Source organism: Balaenoptera acutorostrata, chromosome 17, assembly GCF_949987535.1.
Source record: "Balaenoptera acutorostrata chromosome 17, mBalAcu1.1, whole genome shotgun sequence".
Lineage (NCBI taxonomy): Eukaryota > Metazoa > Chordata > Mammalia > Artiodactyla > Balaenopteridae > Balaenoptera > Balaenoptera acutorostrata.
Window position 1 is genome coordinate 38242939 of NC_080080.1, and position 12104 is coordinate 38255042.

The 12104-nt window shown below is 37.1% G+C and overlaps 1 protein-coding gene across 3 annotated transcripts in view; it reads left to right on the forward strand.

Annotated features, from left to right (window-relative positions):
• The window catches only part of STK3 (serine/threonine kinase 3), a 301708-nt gene that overhangs the window by 228630 nt on the left and 60974 nt on the right, over positions 1 to 12104 (forward strand). Inside the window, exon 11 of one of the 3 annotated variants that reach the window (XM_057532260.1) lies at positions 8124 to 8141. The exons of the other annotated variants lie outside the window; for them this stretch is intronic. Coding sequence (XP_057388243.1) covers positions 8124 to 8141 — 18 coding nt within the window. The remainder of the gene's footprint in view (positions 1 to 8123; positions 8142 to 12104) is intronic. 3 annotated transcript variants of the gene reach the window in all.

The window sequence follows — 12104 nt, forward strand, 5'->3', positions numbered from 1 at the left end:
AAACATGATGAATCTTTGATGAATCAAAGAACTCTGTCTTAACTCAGTTGGAATAAATCTTAACAGCCTCTGGAAAACAGTTTGAAATGAGCTACAAAGTAATGAATAAATTATCATAGTTAATAAATAGCAAATAAAATGATTTATTTCTGTTTCAGTTAGTCTTTGCTACCACCCCCGAAATTTAGAACTTAAAATAACTATTTCATTTGCTTACAGTTTTGTGGGTAAGCAGTTTGACTAGGTTCAGCTGAGTGGTTCTTCTGCTAGTCTCACCTGGAGTCTCTCAAGTGGCTGTAATCATCTAGCAGCTTGAATGGGGCTGAATAATGTCTCTAAAATCACTCATGTGTCTGGCAGTTGTGCTGACAGTTGGCTAGGCCATATGACCCTGTCAGGCAAGCCTGGAGGTTTTATTTTGTGGTAGCAGCCTTCCAAGAAGGTGATAGAAGAAATTGTAAGGCCTCTTGAGTCCTAACTTTAGAATCCATTTACAATACCATCAAAAAGAATGAGTACTTAGGAATAATCTTAACCAAGGAGGTGAAAGACTTGTACATTGAAAACTACACAACACTGCTGAAAGTAAATATAGAAGACAGCAATACATGGAATGACATCTCATGTTCATGGATTGGAAGACAATATGGTTAAGATGTCAATATTGTCCAAAGCAACCTACAGATTCAGTGTAATTTCTATTAAAATCCCAATGACATTTTTTGTAGAAATAGAAAAATCCATCTAGAATTCATTTGGAATTTCAAGGGACTTGAATAGTCAAAACAACCTTGAAAAAGAGAAACAAAGTTGGAGGTCTCATACTTCCTGATTTCAAAACTGCTACAAAGCTACAGTAATCAAAACAGACAGACATACAGACAGATGGAGTAGAATAGAAAGCCCAGAAATAAACCATCACGTATATAGTCAGAGATTTTCAGCAAGGGTACTAAGACCATTCAATGAGGAAAGGATAGTCTTGTCAACAAATGATGCTGGGAAAACTGGATAGCCACATGCATGAAGTTGGGCCTTTACCTTACACCATATACAAAAATACAAAAGTTAACTCAAAATGAATCAAGGATCTAAATAAACATACGAACTGTATAAGACTCGTCGAAAAAACATAGGGGAAAAGCTGCGTGACATTGGATTTGGCAGTGATTTCTTAGATATGACACCAAAAGCACAGGCAACAAAAGAAAAAATAGATAAATTGGACTATATAAAAATTAAAATTTTTGTGCATCAAAGTACCCTGTCAGCAAAGAAAAGTCAACCCACAGAATGGAAGAAAACATGTAAATCATATATCTGATAAGGGGTTAATATCTAGGATATATAAAGAACTCAACAACAAAAGACTAAGCAACCCAATTTAAAAATGGTCAAAGTACTCCAATAAATATTTCTCCAAAGAAGATATATAAATGACCAATAAACAAATGAAAAGATGTTTAATATCACTAATCATTAGGGAAACACAGATCAAAACTATGAGATACTATTTCACACCCATTATATACACACACACATACACACACACACAAAATAACAAGTGTTGGTGAGGATGTGGAGAAATTGGAACCCTTCCTTGGGCGCTGCAGGTGGAAATGTAAAATGGTACCTCTATGGAAAACAGTATGGCATTCCTCAAAAAAACTGAACATAGATTACCATGTGATCCAGCAGTTCCATTTCTGGGTATATACCCAAAAGAAATGAGTGACAGCAGAGGCTTGAACAGATATTTGTACATCCGTGTTCATAGCAACGTTATTCACAATTGCCAAAAGGCGGAAGCAACCCAGGTGTCCACTGATGGGTGAATAAACAAAATGTGATATATGCATACAGTGAAATATTTTTCAGCCTAAAAAGGAAGGAAATTTTGACACAAGCCGTAATATGGTGAGCCTTGAAGACAATAAGCTAAGTAAAATAGCCAGTCACAAAAGAAGAAATACTGTGTGATTCCACTTATATGCGGTACCTAGAGTAGTCAAATGCATAGAAACAGAAAACAGAATGGTAGTTACCAAGTGCTGGAGGAGGGGGAAATAGGGAGTTATTGTTTTTTGAGTACAGAACTTCAGTTTTAGAAGATGAAAAAAGTCCCGGGGATGGATTGTGGATGTACTTAATGCCACTGAACTCTACGCTTAAAAATGGTTAAAACGGTGGATTTCAAGTTATGTATAAAAAAAAAGTAAGAGAGGAAAAAAAAGGATTCACATAGTGTCACTTCTGCCATATTCTTAGTCAAAATATATCACAAGGCCAATCCGGATTCAAAGGATATGGAAATAGATTTCACCTCATGATGAAAAGACTAGCAAAGTCATATTGCAGAGGGTCCTGTGGAATGAATGGAATTATTGTGGTCATCTTTGCAAATAATCTACTAGAAGTTGTCCGTATTAAAATTCAACAGAACTTAAAATAATGAATTTAGGAAATCGGAGGTCATTAGTGATTTTGATTGGGGCCATTCCAGTACCCTACTTTTAGAATATTCACACACACACAACTTGTGACATGCAGCCTTCTACTGTCCCTTCTCAGCTCATTCTAGTTTTGTGAATGGGAGCATCAGTGTTTCTAGTGGCCAGCTCTTATCAGTAAACTTCTGGTAATAATTTCAGCCCATTGTAGATGCTGTAGTCCTTCTATCTGGAAATTCCAAAATTTGTTAGAAAACCTTAAACTAGTTTAACAAATGTTCTGTTTTCTGCTTTGGATTGTGCTAGGCACTATGGGTTAAAAAATATATGTATATACATATATATGTTTATATACACATATGTATGTACATTTATTAAGTTGAGAAAATATGTTAGTAAAGTGTTAAATTGTAATCCAGAGCAATAATTCAGATATCATGCCGTTTTGTATAAGAGGAGGACTCAGTAAAGGTTGGAGCAGTTTATGAAATTATATAGTAGAGGCGGACTTTGTCTAAACATTGGAAGATGGATAGTAGAAGGGAAGGTAGGCAGTACAGAGAATGATGTGCGTAATAAAAAGCTTAGAGGTAGGAAAGGACAAGATATATCGGGTGGCAATGAAGTGGAGACCTTCAAGTTCATTTGAAATAATACGGGAGATAAAATGGAAAGCTAGGTTTGGGTCAGATGGTGGAAGCCTTGAATGTAAGACTGCAAAGTCTGAAATTTTATTTCCTAGACAGTGGAAAGCCACTGAAGGTTTTTAGGTTGGAAAATGACATGATGAAAAGTGTTTTAAGTATATTAATCTTGATGGTAGCATGCAGGATTGATTGACAGAAAAAGACTAGAGGTAGGGGAAAATCAGGTATGTGAAACAGACTTGAAACAATAGGGTAATAAAATGGAAAAGAACCAAACAACACAAACAGGGATAGATGTAGGAGACACTAGAAAGGTTGTTAATCAACAGAAATAGCTGACTTATTGGATTAAAGAGTACTATATTGGTTAAGATGAGCTAAATAATAGAAGGTGAAATTTAAGAAAAAAAAAAAAGAAGAAGAAGGAAAATGCCCTCACAGCTGGAAAGAGGCTCCAAGAGATCATAGGACCGGATTTAATTTTTGCAGACTTATTTCTTTTCTGACTTATACAGAGCATGTAGCCTTAAAAAGGGAAAGTAGAGGGGGAGGAATGACTAGAGCAGGAGTTCTTTCTTCCCCAACATTTACTACACCTGTCAACTGCTCAGCCCTCTCATCACCTTGAGGAAAGTGAAAAATGTTTGCAATAGCTACTGAGGGAATGCAAATGGGAATAAATAAGGGATGAATAAAGGAAGGATTGCCAGGAGATGAACAAAGAATTTGCTAAGAGTAGTAGTGAGTGTGTTTTAAAAAAAAAAAAGAAAAGAAAGAAAAAGGAAAAGAAAAGTGTGTAAGAGAGGCTAGAAGAGAGTAGGAAAAGAGGAAGCAGAGGTAGGACAAAGTGTAAAGGGTTTGATGGAGTACTTTGCTTACAAAGTAAGGAAATGGACTGAAAGCAAAGAGGTTTCCACTTAAGACACCAGCTGGTATTGATAAGGGCAATCTGGTCTTACTCATTCCATCATACATTAGATATAGAATGCTAAAAATGTGACTCATCAAAGTGTAAAGCGTGCTAAGGTTTATGTGTTTATCTCCCCTCTTTATGGTGTATCTCAAGGATACCTTCCAAAAGAACTAGATTTTATGTGATTCCTATGTCTATTCAATAGAAATTGCTTAAAACTACCCAAAGTCATTTTGACCATGTTTCTAGGACATAGAAGGCTTCTCTTTCTGCCGTGAGAAAAAGAGGTTTCAAAAAAGAAAAATGAAAGTGAATACTTCGTTGTCTTTTGCAGTATTCAGAGCAGATTCTTAAGGACAAAACTTATTCAGAGAGACACCTGCTAGGCAGATGTGCGGAGTAGGAAGCATTCTTTATCTTAAAGCCTGTATGCAACTTAATTGGTGTATTTTCCTTAGCATATGTCTTTTAGATTTTCTGTGAATTGGTTGTTTCCTGTTATGTTCTTGGATGTAAGGAGATGATAAGAGAAATAATTTGTGATTTCACCAACTTGAGGGTAGCATAAAGATAGGATAAAATATATTTAGGCTAACTGAACCAATTATTTTAACTCTACTAAAAAAGTTCTGTTTAGGGTGTGGCTGTGAAGATTTCTAAAACAAATATAAAAGGCAAATCTGTTTATTATAGCACTAGTCTAATGTTTCAGTTTTTGTTAGAATTATTTCCAAACAGCCTTAGCATCCAGATTGTTTAGTGTTAAATGGAGAGCATGTAGATCATGTTTTGCAGAAATTACACTATCATTCATACATAAGTAGATATATTTGGGGTAATGTAAAGATTTTGGAATAAGAACAAAAACTTTAAAAGCCATCTGTTAACCCACCATATTGGTTCCAAATTTTAAAAAAAGAAATTGGATTGACAATAATTGCTAGTATAAGAGGAATTAGGTAAATCAGTTATTTTTTTGTCTTTGACTCAAACTGAATTGTAAGGTAAGGATTTCTATGATTCTTAAATATTCAGTTTGTGTTGTTCCTTTGAGCTAAGGGACACAAAAATCCTCCAGGGCAGCACTTGGAGAAACAGTCTCAATAATTGTAGCAGAAGGGGAAAAAAAGTCCTCTCCTTCAAGTACACATGTGCCTTGAACTTCCCTGAGTTTTTTTTACAACTCTGCCTCTGACTCTGGATTGGAAAATCAGTATGGTGATAGGGAAAAACCCATAAAACCCAAAAAACCTCACTGCTGTAAAATGCAGAAAGCAGTGAACCTGGAGAAGGTACCAAACCTGCTGCTGGAGCCTTAGGGGCATTTTAAGAATCTTTCTTAGGATCTTTTCACCCTGCTAGAGCAGCCAGTGGCTGTGGAGCATACTAGTGGTGGAGTACAGGAGCCCACGCAAAGGCTTGTAGTGAAGCCAAGCCTTTGGAAAGCCCTCAGGAACACAGGCCCTGTAGGAAGCCTGGAGGTAAAAACTTAAGCCAAGAGCCTCTGCCAGTTTTCACCAGTGTAGCAGTATGCTACCACCTGCTTTCTCTACTTAAATGCTGAGAGAGCTTTTGCTCTTTAAAGAGAGGCTGGCTCCAGGTTTCTTTTGTGGCGCACTCCTTAGTCAAAGAACTTCTTGTTCTCTTCAGGCCCTAGTTGTATGGACTGAGGAAGCCACTTCAGCTGAGTGAAGTACTTAAGCATATTGTCATCGATTAGTTTTGCGTTAATTAAATGATTATTGTCAAGTATTTCCAGATGTTTGGAAGAGTATTAACAAAGTATGAAAAGATAACTGTAGATATTTCAGGTTTATTTCTTCTAGGGTAAAGAAGAAATAAACACAAAATCTCAAATGCTGTAGTGGATAGCCCTGGATAAGAGTTTATGATTACAGGTGTACATGTGGCATGAACTTGAGCGTATGTGGCACATTGTGCTTTCACTACTCTTTCCTTATAGAGCCAACAGGAAATTAAAATTAATGAGAACCCTGCACTTTGAAATACTTGCAGAATTCTGGACTAGTGCAGTCCTTCGCCAGCTCACGAAATCTGTGCTGGCAGTTGTATCCAACAGATGGTGTGGCATGTGCACAGTTGTAGCATGTGATTGTCTAGGTCCATGTAGAATTTTTATAAGATTTTGACCATCAATCTCCTTAGGCGTTTAAGACCGTCATAACCTTTGTTTTGAAAGGAGAGTGGCCTTCTTCAAAGATAAGTGTTTATATACGAGTAGGAAAAAAATGTTAATAGTCACCGGTCAACTACACTGAATTTGATTCTATAGTAGTTAAAGGCAACAAAAACTTTAGTGTCTCTAAACTACCACACTGTTTTTTTCTCAGTATAATTTAATCCATTTGGCCGCCTAAGGTAGAGTGAGCATTTTGCTTTCTTATTCCTAAATATGCTGTTAAAGGCTTCAAAAATTTCAGGAAATTTTATTTGGTGGTTGTGTTTAGGCAAGATCTTCTGAAACATTAAGCTAATTCTGCTTATTTAGTAATTAATGCCTTAAGTTAAAACTCCCTATATCATCATTTTCTTTACAAATTAAAGTGAGCAGGCCTGTACTTACTGGATTAATTAAGATAGAAAGCACAGGTGCAGTGTGTGGGTTCTGGTCACTGTGTTGGAATTTATTAAGATGTTTAAAACACATGGCAAAGAGAAAAATGGCCTTCCAAAAAGAGTTCTAAAAAGCATAAACTTTCCTCATGGTAATTTATTCTTTTAAAAATGTCGTTTATCTAGAAGATTGTGTTGAGAAATTGGCTACTTTACATTTTAAAACAAAGATGTTAATACTCCAAGCATATGTTATGGCTAATGTTGATGTCTGAGGAAGTTATTTTGACTATGTGCACTTTTTGTTCATAGCCTCATTTTGAATGTTTAGTCAGTAAGCAGTGGAGACTGTTGGGTGATTTTGTGAAAAGAGATGTTAAGAACCAATAGTGGAATTTAGGATTATAGAGTGGACAATATAACTTATTGCCTTTTAATTTAAGACTGATGCCCCACAGTATTTACCTCTTAAATAAACCATTAGATTTCAAATAAGTTGTGAGGATTGATTGAACTAGTTATCAGTTTGTATTGACAATAGAAGAGTTTTTTCACTTTAACTGTCATAAATGAAATTTCTTTAAGTCTGAAAGTGTGTTTGTACTTTCATACTTAATTCAGGTTTTCAGAATATATACATAGTAGTTTAGTGTTAGAGCCCTTTCCATAACTGATCCCATCATACTTCCTGATACAAATCTTTCACAGTTACAAGTACATAGTTCTTTTGGGGTCTGTTAGATTTGTTGTCCTGGTTAAACTAATACACCTTTCTCTCTTGTCCTGATATTAGCTTGGAACCTTTTTCCATTCTACCTCTCATTTATTAAAAGTAGAAAACTTCCATTAGGTTGGATCCTTCGGATTAGAAGACATTCCAGTAAATAACAGCTTTTTAAAAATCAAAACCTTAGCTGTCTTGATTCAAAACCAAACTAGTTTTGTTTTATAATTTTGTCCATCAATAGCAGAAACGTCTTCCCAGAAATATAGACAGATCTTACAGAGATAAGCGAAAGAGGTTATCAAACTAATGTACAGTAGCAGATAAAATAATTTTGGTACAGAGATATCTTAATTATATTGATTTACTTTTAAGAAATATTTACATGGTTTTTAACAAAGGAACTTTTTTTTCTTTGTGATTTAAGTAATGGTGCATGTTAAATTTGATATGCAGTATACTGATGTAATTAAAGCTGTTATTTATTAAGGTGCCTTATAAAAGTCTCAGCAACCTGAGTTAGAGTATCAAGTTGTAATTCCGCAAGCCTTCAATTTAGTTTTTAGCTCTCTCTTAATACGAGAATGGTAATTAAGCTATGTAATAGTCAAGGCTACAAATACATAAATATGCAAAAAGCCAATAACCAGCCATTACTAACTAGTCAAATGAAATGAGTGGTCAGTTGTGGATTATCGTTGCTATGGAAGAAAGTTCTAAAGCAGATAGTCATTTTCATGATTATAATCTCTCTTTTTAAATTTATTTAACTTATTTTATTTTTTTGGCTGCGTTGGGTCTTCGTTGCTGCGCAGGAGCTTTCTCTGGTTGCGGTGAGTGGGGGCTACTCTTCGTTGTGGTGCGTGGGCTCTAGGTGCACAGGCTTCAGTAGCTGTGGCTCGCAGGCTCTAGAGCGCAAGCTCAGCAGTTGTGGCGCATGGGCTTAGTTGCTCCGCGGCGTGTGGGATCTTCCCAGATCAGGGCTCAAACCCGTGTCCCCTGCATTGGCAGGCGGATTCTTAACCACTGAGCCACCAGGGAAGCCCATGATTATAATCTTTGATGAAAAGAAATGTACTGTCTTTAACGCATTAGAACTTTAATGATGGTACAGAACTCCTGAAAATTGCCTTTGATTTTAAACATTTAATCATTCTTACCCTGACGGTGAATACTGAAAGACTTTCCCTTAGCATATCTTATAAGGCATAATAGAAAAAAGATACAATTAAGTTCCCCTTTGATTTGCAGAAATCAGTGAATTACAACTAATATCTGCAAATTCTACTCTTCCATTTTTCCTTTATTACAGAATTATAGGTATAGTCTTCCAGAAAAATTTTCTTTAAATAACTGAAGTTAATAAATTATCCAACCCTGACCAGTGTAGTAGTCATCATTTAACAGCAGCTCTTTAGATATGCTAAAAATTCACCTTTTTGTTGTCATTTTTAAAGCATTTTCCATAACTTAGTCAACCTTTGAGCTTCTTTCTGTTTTTTTACATCAGTTGCCCTCACCTGTAAGAATTTCTTCCTTGTCTATAGTCATTTATACTTTTTTTTTCTCTTGACTCCACACTGAAACTCTGAGGCTTCCATTCATTTGGGTTCTATTCCACATTTTGCTGTGACTCATGATAGGATGCTGCATTAAGTTTAAAATCTCAGCATCTGAGATGGTTTTTCTAACTAACCAGTTCTTTAAGTTCAAAGTGGTAAGTGCAGTTTTGTCTACATGTGTAATTTTACTGCTCAGCATTTTCCCTGTCCTTTGTGATTAAGACAAAGATAGTGGAATTAGGGAAGAGAGATTAGATTTAAGAAATATCCTAGATTTAAGAATCATCTGGATATGATAACCAGTTGTATATAGGGGAGCTGAATGAAGAAAAAGTTTTCTGATTTAGAGAATTAGATCGATGATGTTGCCATTGTTTGAGATACAGAACAGAAAAGGAGGACAGAAGGGGTTTCGGAGGTTGGGTGCGGAGGTTGAGCTAATTTTGTTGAGGATGTATTAAGTTTTTAACATCTGGAGGACATATAAGTACATTAGGTAGTTGAAAATACAGGATGAAGCTATGGATTTGGGAATATTTGGCTTAGAGTACATGAGATCTTCCAGAGAGAGCCTTGAAGTAAGGGGAGAAAGTTACCAAAAGTGGGTTTCTAGGGAATCCCAAATATAAAATGGGCAGAGAGTGAGCAGTCAGCAGAGGAGACCGGCTTTATCTGACTTGCTTTGTACTCTTTAGGAGGTATTTTCTGATGAACACAAGTTCATCAGATATGGATATAAGTTGAGTCAAGCTTAAGCAGGCAGATAACAGCTGTCCCTTGAGAATTTACCCTGGCTGAAATTTTACTTGTTTAATTGGGGAGTATGTCACCCTAAACTTGAACTTAAAGAATAGTTTCAGCTACCAAGTTTTTTGTTGTCAGCTCTTTGAGGATTCATCCTGGTACCATGATTCCTGCTGCTACAGGTTAAAATGTAAGCACTTTTTAAACAGTTACAACTCATCGGGTATAAACCTAAAATGGCTTTTTCTCCAAACCTACTTTGAACAATGGATACATTCTCTAATCTGCCTTTTCTGCTCCTTAACTATGCCTTTGGACAGATGCTACAAGTTTCTGGTCACTTTTGGTTAGTAAAAGTCTGACTAGTTCAAAACTTCAAGCTCAAATATGATTTAAATCTCACCTGATCGTTCCTACTCTATGTCTCAGGGCAGGCTACCTAAGTCAGGGGTCCCCAGCTGGTACCGGTCCATGGCCTGTTAGGAACTGGGCCACACAGCAGGAGGTGAGCAGCAGGCGAGCAAGTGAAGCTTCATCTGTATTTACAGCTGCTCCCCATCGGTCGCATTACCACCTCCTGTCAGATCAGTGGCGACATTAGATTCTCATAGGAGCGTGAACCCTACTGTGAACTGCGCCTGCGAGGGATATAGGTTGCGCGTTCCTTATGAGAATCTGATGCCTGATGATCTGAGGTGGAGCTGAGGTGGTGATGCTAGTGCTGGGGAGCGGCTGCAAATACAGATTATCATTAGCAGAGAGGTGTGACTGCACAGAGACCATAATCAATTGCTTGCAGACTCATATCAAAACCCTATCAGTGAGTGGCAAGTGAAAACAAGCTCAGGGCTCCTGCTGATTCTGCATTATGGTGAGTTGTATAATTATTTCATTATATATTACAATGTAATAATAATAGAAATAAAATACACAGTAAATGTAATGTGCTTGAATCATCCCAAAACCATCCCCCCACCCCCGCCCCAGTCCATGGAAAAATTGTCTTCCACGAAACCGGTCCCTGGTGCCAAAAAGGTTAAGGACCGCTGACGTTAGTGGTTTAAGACAGTTGACATGCTTTCTCCTCTCCTGGGTCTAGCTCTTGGAGAGATTGGCAGTGAGAGGGAGGGGGTGAGGAGCAGGCTAGAGGAAGGACAGAAGAGGCAGAGCTCATCATCTGAACCTGGTCATCTGAAGATGGTGGGTCCTATTCTGGCTTAATCTGGTTCTAACTGCTGTAGAATGTCTCTGCTAATGTCACAACTTTCATGTGGACAGTACGTGTGGTTTTCTTGGGGTGATAGTTTTACCTTGCCTCCCTTTATCACTGAACTCTTTTTCAGAAATGGGCAACTGTTCCTCCAGTTCAAGCCCCTTTTCTAGTAATAGGGAATCACTGATTTCCATGGCTCCATATGAGGGAACATTTTTTTTTTTTTTTATAGCTACTTTATTTATTTATTTATTTATTTTTGGCTGTGTTGGGTCTTCGGTTCGTGCGAGGGCTTTCTCTGGTTACGGCAAGCGGGGGCCACTCTTCATCGCGGTGCGGGGACCGCTCTTCATCGCGGTGCGCGGGCCTCTCACTATCGCGGCCCCCCCGCTGCGGGGCACAGGCTCCAGACGCGCAGGCTCAGTAGTTGTGGCTCACGGGCCCAGCCGCTCCGCGGCATGTGGGATCTTCCCAGACCAGGGCTCGAACCCGTGTCCCCTGCATTAGCAGGCAGATTCTCAACCACTGCGCCACCAGGGAAGCCCCAGGGAACATTTTTAACTGTGAAAATAAACAGAAGTCATGCAAAGGAGCTTAGGAAAACTCAGGCCAAACACCATCATCTCCATTTATGGTTATTATTCTGAAAGGTTAAAAAAAAATCACATGCATTTAAACAGCTAAAGGCTATTTTAAAATATACTTGTGGAATTTTTCATCCCAGTTTCTGTTTCACAACTAAAACATTAAAAACAGTATCATCTATATTAGTTTAGATGTTGGTAACAATTTAATGCATACTCTCTAAGTTAAATGAATATCTCTCTCTAGTCACCTTTATTTTGTAATTTAGGGAAAACCTGTTTTATATTAATATTTAAAATAAGTATCAGATAAAACCAGCTTCTAACAGCAGAGCAAGTACTTTGAAAACAATTGGACTTTTCTATTCTAGCTTCTATGTTCTGTGTTCAGATTGATAATACATTTCCAGGGGAAAGTGGATTGTATTTATACATCCATATATTTCCCTGAATCATTTTTAGGAAGCTATTATTTTAATTCATTATGAATTCTGAAAAGAAACAGTAACAATATAAGAGAAGGCATTCAAGAAACATACCAGTTCATACTCTTACTGAATTTCATATTGATGTACTTAACCATATATTTGGCCTTGTGTATTTACGGTAGCATCAATCAGCGTTCCTTTAAGGGAAAATATTTTAAAATACTTAAGCATGATTGTGTACATATTTATGTTCTTTTTATTTTTA